This window comes from Botrytis deweyae (assembly GCF_014898535.1).
Source record: "Botrytis deweyae strain B1 chromosome Unknown BDEW_007, whole genome shotgun sequence".
Classification (NCBI taxonomy): Eukaryota; Fungi; Ascomycota; class Leotiomycetes; order Helotiales; family Sclerotiniaceae; genus Botrytis; species Botrytis deweyae.
This window is the reverse complement of record NW_024066214.1, coordinates 1,179,086-1,198,621: the sequence shown is the minus strand read 5'-3', so window position 1 is coordinate 1,198,621 and position 19,536 is coordinate 1,179,086. Positions and strand designations below refer to the sequence as shown.

The 19,536-nt window shown below is 45.1% G+C and overlaps 8 protein-coding genes across 8 annotated transcripts; 4 read left to right on the top strand and 4 right to left on the bottom strand.

Annotated features, from left to right (window-relative positions):
• Positions 1-203: 203 nt before the first annotated feature.
• Positions 204-830, top strand: EAE98_004080 (uncharacterized protein; the record flags this gene model as incomplete). Its single annotated transcript, XM_038951700.1, has 1 exon — positions 204-830. One exon carries the CDS (start codon positions 204-206, stop codon positions 828-830), a length of 627 nt encoding a protein of 208 aa, XP_038812173.1.
• Positions 831-922: 92 nt separating this feature from the next.
• Positions 923-2,150, bottom strand: EAE98_004079 (uncharacterized protein; the record flags this gene model as incomplete). The annotated part of the gene is made up of 3 exons (XM_038951699.1): positions 923-1,652; positions 1,869-1,994; positions 2,053-2,150. 3 exons carry the CDS (start codon positions 2,148-2,150, stop codon positions 998-1,000), a joined length of 879 nt encoding a protein of 292 aa, XP_038812172.1. The 3' UTR covers positions 923-997.
• A 417-nt stretch (positions 2,151-2,567) lies between these two features.
• EAE98_004078 (uncharacterized protein) lies at positions 2,568-6,211 on the top strand. The gene is made up of 6 exons (XM_038951698.1): positions 2,568-3,317; positions 3,425-4,320; positions 4,376-4,696; positions 4,748-4,836; positions 4,893-5,224; positions 5,278-6,211. The coding sequence occupies exons 1-6, from the start codon at positions 3,267-3,269 to the stop codon at positions 5,983-5,985; spliced, it is 2,397 nt and encodes a 798-aa protein (XP_038812171.1). The 5' UTR covers positions 2,568-3,266; the 3' UTR covers positions 5,986-6,211.
• Positions 6,212-6,988: 777 nt separating this feature from the next.
• Positions 6,989-8,137, bottom strand: EAE98_004077 (uncharacterized protein; the record flags this gene model as incomplete). The annotated part of the gene is made up of 2 exons (XM_038951697.1): positions 6,989-7,969; positions 8,030-8,137. The coding sequence occupies 2 exons, from the start codon at positions 8,135-8,137 to the stop codon at positions 6,989-6,991; spliced, it is 1,089 nt and encodes a 362-aa protein (XP_038812170.1).
• Positions 8,138-8,605: 468 nt separating this feature from the next.
• On the top strand, positions 8,606-10,876 carry EAE98_004076 (uncharacterized protein; the record flags this gene model as incomplete). Its single annotated transcript, XM_038951696.1, has 3 exons — positions 8,606-8,787; positions 8,837-9,529; positions 9,577-10,876. The coding sequence occupies 3 exons, from the start codon at positions 8,606-8,608 to the stop codon at positions 10,874-10,876; spliced, it is 2,175 nt and encodes a 724-aa protein (XP_038812169.1).
• Positions 10,877-11,296: 420 nt separating this feature from the next.
• Positions 11,297-12,026, bottom strand: EAE98_004075 (uncharacterized protein; the record flags this gene model as incomplete). Its single annotated transcript, XM_038951695.1, has 2 exons — positions 11,297-11,716; positions 11,811-12,026. The coding sequence occupies 2 exons, from the start codon at positions 12,024-12,026 to the stop codon at positions 11,297-11,299; spliced, it is 636 nt and encodes a 211-aa protein (XP_038812168.1).
• Positions 12,027-12,369: 343 nt separating this feature from the next.
• EAE98_004074 (uncharacterized protein) lies at positions 12,370-13,308 on the top strand (the record flags this gene model as incomplete). The annotated part of the gene is made up of 2 exons (XM_038951694.1): positions 12,370-12,390; positions 12,472-13,308. 2 exons carry the CDS (start codon positions 12,370-12,372, stop codon positions 13,306-13,308), a joined length of 858 nt encoding a protein of 285 aa, XP_038812167.1.
• A 785-nt stretch (positions 13,309-14,093) lies between these two features.
• EAE98_004073 (uncharacterized protein) lies at positions 14,094-18,399 on the bottom strand (the record flags this gene model as incomplete). The annotated part of the gene is made up of 4 exons (XM_038951693.1): positions 14,094-14,574; positions 14,625-14,723; positions 14,775-15,315; positions 15,363-18,399. The coding sequence occupies 4 exons, from the start codon at positions 18,397-18,399 to the stop codon at positions 14,094-14,096; spliced, it is 4,158 nt and encodes a 1,385-aa protein (XP_038812166.1).
• Between the last annotated feature and the right edge of the window lie 1,137 nt (positions 18,400-19,536).

The following is a 19,536-nucleotide window of genomic DNA, read 5'->3' as shown; positions in this document are numbered from 1 at the left end:
ACCTTAGCGGCCGGGGTATGACTGACCAGGCTGAGGTTACCGTGAGCCAATCAAAGTCCGCATTAGAACTTCAACATCTCTCCCGGCTGTACGACATAGGTAGATTTATTTGATTTGAACTTCTCAATTGTCCGTAACTGGAACATACAAAAATATTCAATTCAGCTACACGTCCAGATTATCACATCATATAAATCCCGGCAATGTCATCTACACATGCCACTCTAGGCGCCGCCGCAGATGAGCGCAAAGCGCGACTTGCAAAGCTCAAATCCTTAAAAAGAAAGCAACCAGCCGACGAAATTGTAGCACCAGAATCAACGCGCTCACCTTCACCACCTGCCTCCCCCGACGTCGCGAAGCTTCATCTCTCGGGACGTAACTACGACCCTGAAACTAAAGGTCCCAAGCTTGGTTTCGAAGCCCCTCCCACATTAGCACTCGAAAAACCTACACTTGAACAACAGGCTGCAGAGGTTGAGGAGGAAATCAGGAAGAAAGCAGAAGAAGAGGAGCAGGATGATAAGGGGGTAGACTTATTCAAATTGCAACCCAAGAAACCTAATTGGGATTTAAAGAGGGACCTCGAGAAGAAAATGGAAGTATTGAATGTGCGGACGGAGAATGCGATCGCGAGGCTTGTGAGGGAACGGATTGAGAGTGCACAAAAGGCGGCTAGAACGAAAGGTGGGAAAGGCGCAATAAGTGCAAGTGAGGGTGGAGAAGAGCTTGGGATGGAAGGTGTTGCTTTGGTGGAGGGAGTCAAGCTGAGGGAGAAGGAGGAGGAGGAGGAAGAGCGACGGGAGAAGGAAGATGAAGATTTACAATAAGATCACTTCGAGATATTACTTGATTGTATAAAAGGCGTTCAAATGAAGGCAGGCATAGTATGAGGCGTAGGGGCGTCCTAAGTTTTATAGATACAAAAATTGGCAGATAGCCAAGGGGTATTTCATAACCGCGCAACCATTTTCTGCTACTTCCTCCCTCGGAACGCTCACCGGCCCATATTCATTGCTTGCGTTAGTGCCAATCTCTTGCTAAAAGGGCTCATGCTCCTCTCTCTCGGTGGTTGTGCATGAGCTGCAGAGGACGCAAAGGTCTCTCTACGCCCTTCATTGACTCGAGACTCATCAAATCGTCTCCTATCAGTTGAGGCATTCCTTCTACCTCTATATGGACTTCGACTCTCAGTCCTTCTCCCACGAATCTCAGGGCTTCGATCGTTGAACCTCTTTCTGGTACTTCGGCTATTTCCCCTCTCTCTCGAATCTCTCATATCTTCCTTGTCTCTAGAGCTATATGAATCTACGGAAGAGGATGCGTCTCTTCTCCGCTTTTGTCCCGAGTTCTGTACATCTTGTCGGGGCGGTGATGGCGACGGCGACAAGCTAGGAGTTTTACGCTTGTATCGACTGGACGCAGGTCGAGGTGGTGAATGGGAACGTCTAGATTTGTATGTATTCGGTGCGCGTCGAGCTTCTCTTGGTGAGGGCGAACGTGACATGTTTGTAGATATTGTCGAAACCGATGCTGAAGAAGCCGATCTTCTTCGCTTAGAAGCTCCCGTTTCCATGTCTTCATTTTGTCTCTCGCGTTTGCGACCTCGTTCCTGCTCCAATTTCGCAAGCTGCTCATCGGCAATGCCTTTCCTATGATATGTAATCAGCACAAAGCCGTAGCCCCCTTGTAGACTAAACTTTGAACAAATGCTCTGATCTGAAGCGCGCCCCCCAAAATGCGATGTCCCAATTGACTCAACGAGAACTGAGAGCCTGACAACATCCCTCCAGACTAATAGATGGGGAGCCATTAGGGAAAAAGATGGAACCGCAATTATAAAGGCGTGTGCAAGAAGGAATACGTACTTTGTCAAAAGATCTTGTGGTACATCACTTGTCAATTTTGGAACAAGCTTGGGATTGGAAAGCTGTTGTGTACGAGAGGGTCGAGAAACATATGGACGTTCTTGCGCATTTGCTTTGCATTCATAACTGTAGTGTCGTAATGGACAGTTAGCTGTGAAGATCGAAAGTAAGCCAATAGGTGAACATATCTTTTTTGAGGCACTTTTGGCACGTAGTTGTAGCGGACGCTTTTGAAGGACCCCCAATAGTGGCAGGCCTGTTAATCCCATGGTAGCGATTCATGATAGCAATGGCAACGGCAATGGCAATGGCAATGGTGCTGTTGACGATGTTGTTGTTGTGATGGTGGTGTTGTAAGTGGATAGTGAAGAGGGTATGTTAAGAGTGTGGATTTGACTCGTAAAGTCGAATGTGTATATCGTAGATGACACTGGGAACCTCAGAAGCTACAAGGGAGCTTTCACCAAGATATAAATAAAAGTAACTTATCGATAGACCTTATCCGATCAATGTTTGTGCACCACCAATGAAATAGAGTGCCAGGTAGTTCAAGAAAAGGAGTTCAGCAAACAACCTTGGAAAGGAAAGTTTGTGTACTTAAGTATAGTTTTGCGTCAAATGGGGATTGTGTAATGCTGCTGTTCTTTTTTTGAATGTTTCCTATCGTCGCTATCATCATCATCACCTTCATCGGCGGCCTCTTCTTCCTCTCCCTCCTCTTCTATCAGCACAAAATAAGAATTCCTTCACATTGTAGTCGATAACCATGGCCCCACTTTAAATTCAGGATTCCCGCTAAAGAATTCTCGGGGAGCCTTAGCCTTAAACTTCTTGCAATGAACGTCCACACCACCCGGCCAGCACAATCAATCAATCTCTTGATTTGATTTCCCAATAATCTGATGATGCACTTTGGAGATTCTTGAGATCTCCTGTATGTGAACATCGACTTTTTTATCCCGACTATACCAACGGAATATCAGATATTCAGGCAAACTTTTCCCCGTGTATTGATACCCAAGACTTATTTGGAAAGGGAAAATAGTTTGTCGGCAATAGGAGTATCGGCGTATCAATTATCTTTGAAGGAAGTGGGTTGTACCAAAAACCACATCAGGTATTCCACCATACAATTCGGTACCGCGAAACGAATCTTCTAAAAGGACGGAAACCCTCAATTCAAATTACTATTTTACAAAAGCTTGTCGTCCCAACGACAATGACCAGATGTCTATTCTTTCCATTGAACGCTTTTGTTAATCTACTTCCTTAATCTACATCACTTCCAAAGGTATTACTCTTCGACAACCCCTCTGCCAACCTGGGATTTCGACATTGTCCAATCTGGACATATACGCTCATTTCCGCGATTTGATTTACAATTAAAACATACTTTTCATGGCTACTGCGCCAATGACGACAGATCCATCGAGGCTGTCATTCGCAAAGGTGCGCAACTCCACTGGATATTCCTCAGCCCACTTGATGACTTGTCGCTGGTGGACTTTGGCTTCTCTATCATATCTAAGTCCTTTGCTAACAAACATCATCGATAGGTTGCCGCCTCTGCTGGGAAAGATAATGTAGCTCTCGCTTCGTTCGCAAAAATTGCTGCTTCTTCAACCTCTGTACGAGATACGAGATCTGAGAACATAGCTCCAACTGTACACGAAAACAAAGATACAAACATGCCTAGTGCTACACGCAATGATACTGGCAATATGACCACTCTCAAAGAGTCGGGCACATCGACAAACGATCAATCCTCAAAGAAGAGGACAATTACTGAGAGCAAACCTATGGCTGCTAAGAAGGAATCGGATTTGGCTGATGCGGTTAAAGCGATGCAAATCCGTGATATCACACCAAGCCTTGTTGTCAATGGCTCAGGGATTGCACCTCCTACCCACAAACGAGACCTTGGAGAAGGATTTCCAGAAGATCCATTTCAGAGAACAGAATCTGGGTCCGACCTAGGAACGAAGCCTCCAAGTTTGGATGGAAAGAGCATTACCTCAGGCACAACATTCGCTTTGGATGAGAAGGAGTCTTTACGTCCTGATGACAGTGCGAGCGTAAAAGCAGCCGAAGATGATGATACATTTTCGGGTCGCGGTTCTATTGTTGCTGGTTCTAGAATTGGATCTGAAGCAGCTGCAAGAGCTTATCGTGCACAGTTCTATGAGGCCCCTGATCGACGTAGTATACAACTCATGCAGGAGCGTCAAACTCAGGGCATTGTTACTCCTCAAAGTGGATCGTCTGGACAGCAAACCACGGATGACAAATCCAAGCCGCTTGTAGGCCCATCAGGTTCAACTGAAGCAGCATTCACACTCTTCTATCGTCAGACGCCCGATGAAAAACTTTTGGAGGCATTGGAATCGCCAAAAGACCGCATCTTTCTCCTTCGTCTCGAAAAGGATGTTATTGAGTTTGTGAAAGATTCCAAGTTAGTTTCAAATTCTGGACGACCATTTTTACTACCCTAACTAATACACTCACAGGGAACCTTTTATTGATCTCCCACCATGTAACTCATTTTGTAGAATGTTAACTCACAAGTTGGCGGATTATTACCACATGACACATCAAGTTGATGCTGTAGTTGGAGCAGTCCGTATCTTCCGAACACCATTTTGTAGGATTCCGCCATCACTAACAAGCATTTCCAATCCTCCTACCACTGGAAACACCCCACCTCCCAATCTACCCGCAATGAAGATCATGCGCAGAGGTGGTGATGGTGATACTGGACCGAGCCCCTCCAAAGCTACTTCCGAGACTGGAAGCGATAGCAAAGAAAAGGCACAGTCCGCTAAAGAGAAGTATTATATCTGATATCCCTTCAATTGGCTTGAGACTGACTCTGATTAAAGACTTTCGCGAGAGGAGCGAGAAGCAGTTTATCTTGCGGCCCGGGAACGAATTTTCGGCAAAGATGATAAATCTGGCGAGGCTACACCAGGTAAGTTTCCAAAGAATTTTCCTTGAGATCCTATCGGATTGCTAATTGTAAGAAAGAAACCGACGAGGGTAACGAGATGTCGCGTTCCAGCTCTGTCTCCACCAAGGATAAAAGCAAGAGGGGCAAAGTTGGAAAGCAGCGTCGTGACGACTCTGAAAGCTTCGACGTCCGATCTCAATACACTCCATACTTTCCACAACAACAAAACCAGCCAGCTTGGATCCCCACCCAGAATTTCGGCGCAATGGGAGTTCAACAATACAATGGTGTCATGCCAAACAATTATCAAAATCAGATGCAACCTCAATATGCTCCACCGCCGCAACCATTTAATCCTGCTATGATGAGCAATGGAAATATGCAATCATACAATAACATGACACCACCGGTTAGTCAAATCATTTTTTAATGACAATACTGTTTTTACTAACATTTCATAAGCAATTTCCTCAACAAAGTCAACCACGTTACCAACCACACAGTGCTCCAATCACAACTTACGGTACACCTGCACAGTCTCCTCAACCTCCGCAGCAATGGATCCCACAAAATCAATACCCAGGAGGCCAATATCCATCGCGAGGACCTGTTGCAGGAGGACCACCTAATACTATCCCGTACGCTTTTGGACAACTGCCCAGCACGGTAAACCCGGCCGATCCTAAAAGTCAACACCCAATTCCAGGAAGTTTTATTAATAGACACGCATTTAATCCAAAGACGCAGTCGTTCGTCCCTGGCAATCAAGGTCTTCCTATCCCGCAGCCTATGTCTCATCATGGATCTCCTCACCACGGTTCACCACACCATGGATCTCCTCATCTCTCTTACAGCAACTTTTCTCCACCTCAGCAACAGTACGGTGCTGGAATGGGCTATAGCATGGCGAGACAAGGGTCTAATAGCTCTTTGCCGTCGTATCATGCTTCTCCACATATGGCGCATAGGCCAATGATGCATCAGAATATGCCGCAAGGTCTTCCACAAGGCCTTCCTCAGGGTCACCTTCAAGGCTTACCGCAAGTTTTGCCACATGGTATGCCACCAGGAATACCACAGGGCATGGTCCCAAATGGTCAAGTTGGAAGCCACCTTCCCAACTTCGGCAACCCAGCAACTTTACCTCCAAAGCCTCCAACTGGTGTCTAGGTGTCTTTTGAGGATTGCGGATATGTTCTGTGATGAATAAACGGTGGCGTATGGTAGCATTGGTGGAGTTAGCGGGAAATATGGGCATTAAAACGAAAGTCATTTTAAGTACCTGGTTTATATTGGCTGATAGACCTATGATTACAAATACAATACATCTGATTACACTATTTATTTTGCACTGATTTTTACAGCACTCAACAAGTGCATGATATGAATGCTTTACCTGGAACTTTATATTTGTACCGAGGTATGTACGAAGTACGATAAACAGTAGTGAAAGTGTCTGGGGGCATTGTCTACAGGCAGAAAAGAATGTGATTGAGATCGGAATTGTGTGAAGTGCTTTCGAAGCTTGAGCATGCTAGCAAATGGTAGTTGAAGTGATTGTGATTGGCCGGTGTAGTTTGTGGTTCAATGATACAGCACTGACTATATCTCTAAAGAGAGGTGCTAAACGAAGGGGGAAGAGGGGGCGAGTGGAGCACTCTTCTGCTTCTGAAGAAGCTCCTGTGTCTCCCCTTCTTCCCAGATCCTATCGTTATATTCTTGCTTATATCAAAGTTTCAGGCTCTATGAGTGTTAGCTCACACTGTGTTTAATCATGTTTTGATAGGTTGTCGTCTGGCATCTCCTGGTCACTAGGACATTTTGCTGAGAGTGGAAAGAAACTCTTGTGTGTTATGTGGTGTGCCATTTCTTGAAATATATTACTTCACTGTCTAGTATCATGGCAACTAGCAGCTAAACTACATTGCGCGTTAAACTTCGGTGTTCTGTGACCCCAATCACAAGAGAATGGTGAAGTCTTTGCAGATGATTGATTATAGCCTACATTTCCCTCCTACGAAGAGCGTTGATCATAGTAACACACACAATGACAGAAACCATAATTTTGAAATTCTATAAGAATTGGCCTAGAGTCTACCTGAACGCCATACTTTTCCATCCACATGCACAAAGTCTGTAAATTATGGAAAGGCTTTATTTTTATCATCGTCTACTACTCAGCGGGTTCACGGGGCTCTCTTGGCTCTCGTGTTTGTCCGCCTCCTCTGCCACCTCCTCTTCCTCCACGCTTACCACCTCTCTGTCCACGTTGCTCGGATTTCTCTCCTCCTTCTCCACTTCCGGCTGCGGCAAGAACATCTGAGCCTCCCATGGTAAGAGTTGCGGTTGCCAATCTTTGAGAAAGTTCGATTTGGGTGCGGATGGTATTGGCGAGGTAAGATACGACCAGGACATCTTGGATGTGGTTGTTGAAGTCACGTTCAATATCTGCAGCATCAACCTTTGGTGCTAAGGACAATGCGTTCATGAGGAACTGACCAAGAGCATTTGATGGCTCTCTCTCTTCGTCCAAGACTGAACTGACATATTCGGATACTCTTTCCAAAAGATCAAGAGTTTGGTCAACGGCTCGCTCCAGACCTTCGATATCAGAAACTACTGGTGCAGCACGGCTCTCGCTATCCTTGGCGCCAGAGATTAGTTCCAAACCACTCTTCTCAGATTCACCATATCGGATCTCATATGGTACTGGGATGAAAAGACAGCTCTCAGCTGCTCTCTCAGCATTTACACCAACAGGTGCACTAATATATGCCTTTGCCTCGATCTCCTTTCCAGCCTCGGTGCTAACTGTCAAATGAACAGCCGGGTGAGGGAAAGTACCGGTCTCAGGACTGGCGAAGAAGTTTTGGATCAAGGCGCTGAAGCTGTTGAGTTCAAGAGAGGTCGTATACCATCCCAAAAGAACTTCGCGAGGATTGGCCTTCAATTGTAAAGCCAGCATGTTCTTTTGGTACTCGACGTCGACTTCGACTTGGTCTTCGGTCTCGGTGTGGGGAATGGCGAAACAGTTGCGGACTTCGCATTCCATACCATCTTCAGAACGGATTCCGAGAAGGGCTCCGATAACACGGGGGGTTTGTGTCACACTGGTATCGCGACGGATGGCATGGTCGAGAATCGAGAATACGGCCTATTTTTGTACTGATTAGTCTCTGCAGAGTAGAATTTTAGGCCAGGGAAAATATCGTACTTGAGGTTGAATTATGACATTTAAAGGTGCGGTTGTGGGCTGAACACCAATGGAAGCGGGGGCGAGTGGCCGCGCGAGGTGAAGGAAGGACTGTGTACCGACTGCCATGCTGGGCTAAAAACTATTCGGTATCGAGTCTGGCGGACGAGTGTTGGTGGTAGGGTCTGAGATGGGGATGGGCTCGTCGTCGTCGATTGCAAACCAGTTGCGCAAGTGGGATTTTTGTGTGGGCGCGGCGCAAGGATCTAATTTCGCGCTAAGATAAGCTTTCGTTAAAAGTGTAAAGAATTTCCCCTCGATTTTGGTTATAATGTGGTCAAGTTCTGGATTAAAGTCTGGAAATATTAATAAGTAGATTATTTAGGTTTGGCTATCTGAGAGGGGTATATCGAAACTTTTCTTAATATTGTTCTTGACAATAGCATTGATTTGAAAGCTCGTGATCTTTGATCCAGAACTTTTTTTCCTGAGCCCTGATGACGCTAAGATAAGGATTCGCCAGAACTTTTTTTGTACCAGCCATTGAGCATTAGCCATTGAGTACTGCGATTTACATTAATATTTCACAACGCAAAAATGGCATTTGGACAAAGGAACATATCTAGAGGAGGTCGCGGGGGTGGTGGCGGTGGAAGTAGCTTCAGAGGTAGAGGAGGTGGTAGGGGTGGTCCACGAGGAAGGGGTGGAATGAGGGGAGGAAGAGGCAGAGGTAGAGGAAGGCCTGTATTTGACAGTGCTAGATTAGCACAAAAGGAAGAGTAAGTATTCCTCAATTCTTGAGAGAAGGTAATTGGCTCATATATATAGGGACGAAGAAAGTGGTTCTGAATCCGAAGAATCAAGCCAGGATGAAGCGAGTGAAGAGGAATCTAGCGACGACGATGATGATGATGAGCCAGTACCAGCTGTAAAGTCCTATACAGCTTTGATGCAGAGTTTTACTCGCGATTCGGCACCACAAGCTAAACGGAGGAAGCTCAATGTTGACAAGGAGGAAAAAGAAGACGAAGACGCGAATTTAATGGACGAGGATACGAACGATGCGGATCTGGTTGAGGAGGAAGAGGAAGGTCCCGAAACTGCAACAGAGGGTGTGCTCGAGGAGGATGATGAAGAAGACAAAGCGGATCCATTCGAAGCTCATTTTGCCAACCCAGACGATAACATATTGTCAAGAAGGCTACAACATCTGGAAAAAGGACAATGGGCTCTGAGAATGTCATCACTTGCAAAGGTTGGAACGGCTATTACTAGTATCCCCGGTGACGGTGAGCCTAGGGCTATGAAGGCAGTGACTATCAGCAATCCAGATGGTCTCAAGTTGAAACAAAAGCTAGCAAACGTCATTAAGAAACAACGCCCTACTTTCGATGCACTGGAAAAGTCTATAGCTCCTCTTGTGTTTGGCTATCAAGATTTACTATTCACTGAACGCAACACATCTAATGCAGAAAGTCTGAGAAGACTGACTTGTCTTCATGCTGTCAATCATGTGTTCAAGTAAGTCAAACACCTGTTGCTATGCAAGCCCAATCTAACATGTTCAGGACCCGAGACCGTGTTATCAAAAATAACTCTCGCCTTGCCAGAGAAGATAGTAGCGATGATCTAGAACTTCGAGATCAAGGTTTCACAAGGCCTAAGGTTCTGATGCTTTTACCTACTCGCGGATCTTGCGTCAGAATGGTTGATATGATCACTTCACTGTGCGAGCCTGAGCAACAAGAAAATCGAAAACGATTCAATGATTCGTTCGTCGATAAAGAAGAGAATTATTCTACTGATAAACCAGAAGATTTCCGGGAACTTTTTGCAGGTAACGACGATGACATGTTCCGTCTTGGTCTGAAATTTACTAGAAAAACTATCAAGTATTTCTCTCAATTCTACAATTCTGATATCATTTTTGCAAGTCCTCTTGGTCTGAGAATGGCCATTGGAGATGAAGATGCGAAGAAAGTAGACCATGACTTTCTCAGTTCGATTGAGATGGTTATTGTTGATCAAGCAGATGCTCTTCTCATGCAGAACTGGGAGCATGTGGAATTCATTTTCGACCATCTCAACCTTCAGCCAAAGGAAGCTCATGGCTGCGATTTCAGTCGTGTACGAAGTTGGTATTTGGACAACAATGCCAAATACTTCCGTCAGACTATTGCATTGGCGGGTTTCAACACACCAGAGCTTCAAACTATGTTTTATACCCAGTCTCAAAACTGGGAAGGCAAAGCCAAAGTCACCTCTACGTATCCTGGAGCTATTCAAGAATTGGGATTAAAGGTTAAGCAAACCTTTTCCCGAATTGACACAGAATCAATTGCCTCGGATCCAGAATCACGTTTCGAATATTTCACATCAGCAATAATTCCTACTTTGACCCGTAGAAGCAAGGACAGTTCGGGAACTCTCCTCTTCATTCCTTCATACATGGATTTTGTTAAAGTAAGAAATTATTTCTCAACATCAGCTACCACGAGCAGTTTATCATTTGGCAGTATATCAGAATATACAACACCTAAAGAAGTAGCAAGAGCCAGATCCCATTTCTTCAGTGGAAGACACAATGTTCTACTTTATACAGAAAGAGCACATCATTTCCGAAGATATCAAATTAGGGGTGTCAAAAAAGTTATCATGTATGGAATACCCGAGAATCCAATCTTCTACAAGGAAATAGTAGGAGGGTATTTGGGCAGAAGTGTGAGAGAAGGTGATTTGGAACCTGGTGATGGAACTGTACGGGCTGTATTTTCAAAATGGGATAGTATGAAGCTGGAAAGAATTGCGGGCACGGAAAGAGTGAACAAAATGATCAAGGAGAAAGGCGATACTTTTGATTTCTTATAATACCCTTTCTAGTTTACTTAATTTAGGTCTTGCTATCTTTTCTTGTAATATAGATATGGAAAACGCCTTTTCCATGAAAATATGCAAACCATACTTCTATAAATACACATTTGGTACTTTATGAACGCGATTTGCTCATGACCATTTTCTTTGATTGGGTTTCCGTCAACCCTCGTCCCATATTCCATATCCGCTTGAAGACATTGGCTTTCGTAATAAGGACGCATCTTTGCTTCGAGAAAACTTAAGAAGAATAGATGTCCCGTTGGCTGTGGCGCATAACTTCAAGTCTTTAATCTGTACATTCCTCCGCATTTAAGCACTTAGACCTTGATTCCTCCGTCCTATCCCGATACCAGTCTACCAAGAAACCACATCCAGTCTGTCCAGACATCCATCCATCCAGCCCAGGCCAATCTCCTAAATAAAACCACCCCACCTCCTCTCCCTCTTCTTCTTCCCCTCCAGCACTCCCTCCTCCCCTGTCCCATCAAACGGCACATCCATTCTCTTCTTGTCCCTGCCCAACCCCAATTTTCCTACCCTCGACACAAATCTCTCGAACGCCTCTTCTCCCCCCTCGCGAAACTGCGTTACTTTCTCAATATTCCTCTCGGTAATATCATTCATTGGGATCTTCTCTTTACGGAATCGCGCAACGGTTCGGGCGGTCATCGCCCAGCGGGTATCCTTGGGACCATCGACGAGCTCGAGAATAGCGGAGGGTGCTTGATCTTCTTTCAGAGGCTCGATACGGAGAACACGAGTGTAGCCTCCAGGGCGCGAAGCATATCGCTCGCGGAGGGGTCCGAAAAGTTTGGGGAGGAGATCGTGGGGGGTCTGGATGTGGATTAGTATTTATATAAATGCATTGATATTTTTATATGGAAATGAAGAAATCAATCTCTCCCAGGAAATACAGTCGAGAACTTACAAAAAATATACTCAATGCCTTTCTCTTCGAAGCCTCGGTGTTCTTCTTCCCTAATGTAATCAAATGTTCTGCTAATTTCTGCGCTTCCTTCGCTTTGGGATATGTAGTTGAGATGGATTCATGGGTGAAGAGGGAAGTGACCAGGTTTCTGAGGAGTGCTTGACGATGCGAAGAGGTGCGGCCAAGATGGCGATATTTCATGCGTCCGCCTGCCATTTTCGTAGAGGGGAAACGGAAGAGGTGGAAAGGTGGTCGTAGGTGATTTATGTGGTGGAGGGAGGGGAGAGGGGAGGAACACAGACGAGGCGGAAAACTTTTGGCGAGGCCGAAAGATTGGAGATTTCGGGCCGTGACGACGAACGTCAAAATTCTTGGTGGAGGGCATTTCTTTATCTGTTTCTATCAACGACATACTATTTATCCTAGATAATTCCATCCCACGACGCTCTTTCGGGCTGGTAATTTGACAATTGATTTTTTCCCTCTTCTCTTTATTTTGGGAGATAAGTGGTCTTTTATAATACCAAACAGCGCTGTCTGCGCACTTGTATAAGACAATATGGGATTTACTACTGGTTTTGTATGGTTCCCCTCTTAACTTTCTCGCACCAGCTCCCCGCTCTCTACAAATTCATGAAGACTTAACTGACATACTCTCAAGACCGGCGGCGTGACCTTAACTCTCTCTCTGGCCTACCTAACCGTCCTGGCACATCAACGCAACCGCGCTTCTCAATCCCTCCACCTACACCACCAATCCCAAGTCCTGACTTCCCTCCTTGAAAAACAACCCATCCCACCCCCAAAATCGCGCTCCGAACTCGCCCGCGAAGAAAGAAGTACGCTTATTGAAGCTGCAAAGGATAGATGGAATTCCGAGATTGAGAATTCAGTTCGGTGGATCCAGAGGACGGATTGGGAAGATGTGAGATGGAGAATGGAAGGCGCGGTCAGTAGGGCACTAGGATTGGGATTGGAGAGAAGCCGAGAGGGTATTCAATATGGGGAAGAGATCGCCGGGGAGAAATTGAGGGATTTCAGGGAGGAAGCCAGAGAGGACGCAAAGAGACTTGCTACGGGAGCTGTGGCGGGCGTTGAAAGAGGTGTTGCTGGAACAAGGGGAGCGATTGATGCTTCTTCGCAAAAGTTGAAGGAAGCAGAGGCTAGAATTCCTTCGTATCCTGAAATTGAACGGAAAGCGGGAGGAACAATTGATGCCGCTCGTGGTGGGATCCGCAATGCAGTTTCTCGAGGCATCGAAGCCGGCAAAGGATATGCGCAAAAAGCAGGTGCAGCAGTCGGAATTGCAGAGCAGAAAATTGAGGAAAAGGTCGTGCTTATCTCGGGTTCGAGCAAATCTGCGAATTCGGATGTGGAGAGGGCTTTGAGAGAGAGATTTGAGGGTCCATCCCAGTTGGATAAGAGTGTGCAGCAGGCGCTTGAGGAGAGATATACACCAATTAATCAGAGGGATAATGGAACTTTGAGGGGTATATGAGGTATCGAGATGCAATGAATGAAAGGGATGAGTAGTTAAGCGAAGATGGAATGAAGGTGTACCATCAAAAGTGTAAATAGATAAAGTTCTCTGCTATGCTATGGTATGCTTGCTGAGTGTGCAATAGAAAAGTTGATTTGCTTTTGGCTCAGCTCAGGTGGACTTGAGAGGGGTATTGGGGACTTTGTAATACAACCTTGGAATACAAATACTATTTTCTCAGTCGCCCTTGCGGGCTGACTTTGTGTCGTTCATGATATACTGTATGCAACTCATACCAGAGTGTACATTTGCATTGCACGTATTTAATATGAATCTCCAGATGCAACGAGGCGGGTTTTGGGGCAGGCTACAAAGCTGCTTGTCACTCTGAAGCTTCTCATGACACAGCCATCTCATTTCACAATCCTGAAGCAAAATACACGTCTCGAAAACAAAAGATATTCTGACTATCCTGTGGAACTATTTGCAACCAACCTCACAGTAGAGCCAAAAAGCTAAACTGTTAGATGGCTGAATGAAACGTCAAGATTCAACTCAACTGTCAAGACACCCGCTATGAAATACAAAAGTTGGCAAAATTTCTGTCCAACCACGTTGCTATGGCACACCATATGCAAAATTTGACTACTTTGGTCGAACATCATCTTCGTATCCTAGCATAGACTATCATATCACTCCCAATAATGGCCTTGGTATTAGCACAACGACACATAGATCTCTTGGATCTTTCATAACAATTTATCCTGCACTGGCAGTAGTACAAGTTATCTGACGAGGCCTCTTTATGGTGTCTCGAAATAATCCCTGGGGTCTTTGGGGCTCGAGCTCGGACCGATCTCAACCATAAGTCGCTTCGCTCCTTTTTTGACAGTCTTCATAGAAGCTGGAGTTGCGATGGAACCGGCGCGGTGAAGAGAACGACCTCTGGGAAATTCGTCGCTCGATTCCATTGCATTACTACTGGATGAAGCTCCACGTCCATTGTTTGGTTTCATACAATCCTTGGTTGAAAGATGACGAGAAGAACAGCCGGTAGATGAAGCCTTGTTTCCATTGTCGAGTTTAATCTTGTTGCCTGATGAAACGCGGCGAGAAGACGAAGAGGCAATAGCACCGGAAACACGTCTGTTAGTAGGAGTGGGTGGTTGTACTAAGAGCTTGGGGCCACTGCGACGGCGGTGAGAACGAGCCTCGACGTAATCATTGTCTTTGTCGTCGTCTTCCTCGTAGTAGGGTGGATCGCCGTCGCTTACATCGCCAGATCTGTTTGATATTAGTACAACATTTCTCTTCGTGGGATGAGGAGGTCCTACGTCTCTTCGGTATCATCCTCAACAGCAATTTGCTTTCTCTTGTACTTCGATGGCGCCTCGTAATATCCTGGTGGATCGCCATCACTCAGATCACCAGAGCTATTCAATGTCAGTCTAATCTTCCATGCTTACGGGAGAAGGAGGTCCTACTTCTCTTGGAAAACATCTTCAACAGCAACTTCCTTCCCCTTAGACGAGACTTGCATGGACTCATTCTTGGTAGCTAGCTTCGAAGCGATTATAGGAGGAAGTGCGTCATCTTCATGCGCACCCGGAACATCCCAGTCTCTCTTTCTGACATATGAATTAAACATTCTCAATCCGTCAAGGCACTTGCTAAATTCCTTGCCCATAACAGCTTTGTCCATTTTGATCATATGCTTCCATTTGGGGCCTTTCATCATCACACAATCATTTGCGTCTTGAGCAGCTTTCATTGCAGCTTGCATAGCTTTGAGATATTCCATGGTTCCGTAGAAGAGTAGATCAGATGGGTTCTTGATTGTGAAAAGACGAGCGTATGGATCGGCGTTGGGACGAGAAGCTCGCTTCTTGATATTGGTAATTGCAAAATATCGATCCTTCCAATCAGCCAATGTGACGAGATATGCATGAACATCGGTCCATCCATCGTAGATCTGCACTTGGTAGACACGAAAATACTCCTCGAGGTCGCGTGAGGTAAATTTGTCTGCGATTATTAGCAAGAAGTTGTTCACAGAGGCAAGGGTTACTCACCATCAAGCTCAGAATACAATACCACAACAATCGCCTCAACTCCAATCCAAACAGAAATCAATAACTTCTCAATTTCGCATAAAACCTTGATCAACTCAGCAGAATCAGTTTCCGGCTTGGCTGGGTGTTTAATTGTAGGATCGAGAGGACGAATCCATTTAGGTGTCTTGCTCGACAAGCTGATTTGTGGACGTTCGTATTCATCCTTCCAAACTCGGTCATACACTTCCTTGGGAACCACACTGAATAGTGCATGCGACAAAGTAAAGTATTCTCCTTCCTCGGCCAATTTATAAGCTTTCTCGTCAGTGACCATAGATTTTGGTGGAGCCTTTGGAAAGACCGGAACGGTTAAGGCGTCCAGAATTGCTTGTTTGACTTCTGCCTCACTCATGATCCTATCACTTTGGTCTTTGAAAGGGTCCTGCTCAGAATCGCTAGGAATTTGAGCGAGATCAGAGAGTCGTCGATCGTCGAAGTGCATAGTATTTTGATCACCGGCACTCTTGGCAACACCTTTACCTTTGCCTTTTCCTTTTCCTCCGCGTTTACCTTTACGTTTCTTTTGAGCTTCACCAGGTGTAGCAGCCTCGACGGGTGTGCCAATCTCAGTACTTTCATCAATTTCCATTGCGTCGCCCTGAGCAGATGCACTAGCCTCAATGGAGTCATCAGTCTCAGTGGGTTGGACAACACCAACATGCTTGGCAGATGATGTTGATTGTATAGGAATTCTCTGGTTACGGCCGGAGCTTTTTCTTGGAAGTCCGTCGTTTGCAGGTTTGCTGCTTTGTCCATTGTCCCCCAGGGATGCAACAACTTGCAATTCATTTTGATTTTCAAAGAATTCGTCTTTGATGGAATTATCAATTTGAGCCTTGTCGTTTGGCATAAGTCCTACAAGGTCTGGAGAAGTAGCGCGCTCATCACTATTTTGGTTATGATTTTCATGTGCAGAAACCCGGTCTCTTCCTGCGACGACTTGATTGATTCTGGAGGAGGCAAGGTCAGCACTGATTTGATTAATATGCCGTGGCAAATCGTCGAGCTTGGGTGTGGGTGATCGAGACAGAGTTAAATCGATTGTAACCTGCTCTTCGAATTTACGCTGCACAACCTCAGTTTCAGCTTCTGGCTCTGGCTCAGATCCTACCTCCGATTCCGCGAAACCGGCAGGTCTGAAGATTGAAGAGCTCATAATATTTGCTCTTCCTGGGCGGTACTCCGTGTTGCTCTGCGCATCTTCCGTTAAATCCGGCATATCTTCGTCCTGCTCAATTGATTTCTGTACCCGTTCATCCTCTCCAGTCAAATCAATTGCATCCCGCATTTCTTCCTCTCCAGTCAAATCAATTGCGTCCCGTATTTCTTCGTCAGATTGAGTGTGTGCGGTGGGGTGTTTGGAAGCCGGAGAAGCTGCACCGGTGATCACGTTTGGTTCTGTCAAATCAATCAAATATTGCATCTCTTCGTCGGGCCGAATGTGCGATCCTGGTCTCTCAGTTTCAAAATTCACAGGAGTCGCGTGGTTGACAACCTTCGGAGACTGTACTACACTTCCCGTGTCCTGCATCTTTGTATCGATCGAATTTCGCCTGTCGGGACTGTGTTTTTCGGCAACTGGAGACGCCGCTTTAGTTTCCTGGATTGTGGTCTTTTCATTGGCCGGAACTGAAGTCGGTCCAAGTTCCAGAGCCGTGGGAGACTCAGAAACAATATTGAAGCCATTGTCAGACGGAGAAGTTGAACGTCCACCATATGGCCCACGGTAATCACTTTCTTGTCCACTGTCAGGAGGCGATGGAGTCAAATTATACGGTACAGCACCAGGAGTTTGGAATGATGTATTTTCTTTGGGGCCAGACACAGACGGATAGCTTGCCGCAAGGACAGATCCACCTTTTGCTTCTGCCATAGCAGGAGCGGATGTCGGTGTTGACGACAAATCCTTTGGAGCTGAAAGAGAAGATCCCATCTTTGGGGCTAATGATTCCAATGCCGGTCCAACAGGTTCTTTCATTTTGTTAACGCATGAAATTTGTCCAAATGAAGGTAGATATAATTCTCGATAATACTTTGTAGCAAGTGATGTCTCGGAACTAGGAATTGAAGCATTATTTTTGAGCTTCTCTGACAATGTATCAACCTTTATTGGCTTCTGTGTTTGACGATGAGACTTTTCTGACCTTTGATTGTTCTGCTTCAAAGGTAAATTCTGAGATTTTTGCGGAGCGTCAGGCTTGAAATTTCCAGCGGGCTTCGCAGTTGAACTCGGCTCTGTTATCACAGCAGGCTTTGTGGTCGAATCTTGATGCTTATTTTTAGAAGTGGTTATCGTAGTCGAACTTAATTTTGTAGTCGAAGTCGGCTTGGTTTTCGGAGCGGATTTTACGGTCGAATCCTGAATCTTATTCCTAGAAGAGGGTTCTTTGAATCTGCTTGGCTTGGAAGAGTCGATTCTTTCTTGGGTGCTTTTGCTGTAGCTTTCCTCATCTTCTTTAGGAAAGTGAGTGTTTATACAAAGCGCACCTCTATTGAGACGACCTCGGAGATGTTGTTGAGCTTGTCTCTCACGAGGCTCAAGTTTTTCGGCATTGGATTGAGGTCTCATATACCACTTTAAATACCTGAGATTATGTAGCGGTCCTGTATCTTGAGGTTTGTTGTCAAGTATAGGGGTGGGCGAGCTTCCTCTGGCTGACTTGGAAGTGGTTCCCAGCTTATGATCCTTGACCTTTCTTCCTTCATCTTGCGACAGTTTTGGTACGTACACGATTGGTTTGTTTCCAACGCGTCCAGTGGCAGGACCATCAGGAGCATTGACTTTGCTCGAGATTGCTAAGGACGCATGAGGAGAACGAGTACCAAGTGGTCGGTGTGATGATGACGAAGCATCAAGGTATATTTGTGGTGCGCCAGGAGTGTCAGTAGAATTGAGGAAACTTGGTGACGAATTTGATTGTTGTGTTCCTCTTGATGATGAACCTCCTCCACTTGCGATGTTTTGATGCTCGCGGCGACGACGTTTTTCAGCCATCGTTAATGTTGATGTATGAAGAGCTTTTCGAGATTCTCCACTTTGGAATCAGAACATTATTGAGTTCAGTTGTAAGTTCAAGGGAAATGATTTGGTTATGTGCGGGGAAGAAAGTGTGATACTTTGTTGATCTCGAGTGAAGGGATTATTAGTGAATTCCGGGTGTCCTCGGAGCATGTGACACTTATTACTCCAGACTTATTATTCCCTGTTTGACAACTTTCTAATACAGCTGTTCCTCTTGTCCAAGCTTCATGAACTGTTGTGAATTATCATTTGAACCTATCAACTGTTTTGGAAATAGGTTCTTTTATTCTATACCTGAGACCTTTTACCTGCTGAAAAAGGGGTGTGAAGTTTATGACAGAGGTGCGAGGGTACTAATCAAGTTTATTATTGTATGCCTTTCTTGGAGATTGTTCGTTTGAGATTGATATACAAAGTAGGCAGGTACCTCCCTAGCAGTACCATTCTGTTCATTCCACTTCATGCGTTTGGAAAGGATTACTAATAATAATTAATTATAGCCAAGTATACTGCAATGCTTTGATACTCAAGCTAACCACCATCAATCATACTGTTCCATGCTTGGCTCTCCTATATCAAACAAATATCGATTGAATCATTAATGTGCTTGAGCTTTCACTTTGCTTTTAGTCATCTATTGTCAATTCTAATCTTCTTCATACCTCTGTATACAGTATAAGTGCAATATGGGAGGATTTCTAAGTTCTCCCTGCACTTATATTGGATGGAAACACGAATCAAAACTCTGGCCATAAATGAACAACGTAAGATTCTAGTTCTAGTAGACTGTTCCCAAAAGTCGAATAGTGAATCTATATAGAATTCAAAACTTTCGATCTCCTCATGGCCTCATTATTTGGTTTCTACTTGTCAATAATCAACCCTCTTTTGACTTGGAGTTCATTGTTGTCTAGACGATTGGACCAATAATCAATGGGCTGCTGATTTCTTTTTCATGATCACCTCACAACCACCCTTAATTCACAACTTGCTCAAAAATAGCTTCAAAGTTTGAGAACACCAATTTGGTCTCAGCCAGTGTCTTTTCTACTTCATAAAACTTGATTGGCGGATATAAATACCTATCATCAAACAATGTTGAAGCTTGGG

Excerpts from the sequence above, each read along its gene's own strand:
- EAE98_004078 (XM_038951698.1), top strand. The coding sequence starts at position 3,267 with ATGGCTACTGCGCCAATGACGACAGATCCATCGAGGCTGTCATTCGCA. Across the intron at positions 4,321-4,375 it reads GAGTTTGTGAAAGATTCCAA|GGAACCTTTTATTGATCTCC; the intron begins GTTAGTTTCAAA and ends ATACACTCACAG. Across the intron at positions 5,225-5,277 it reads ACAATAACATGACACCACCG|CAATTTCCTCAACAAAGTCA; the intron begins GTTAGTCAAATC and ends ACATTTCATAAG.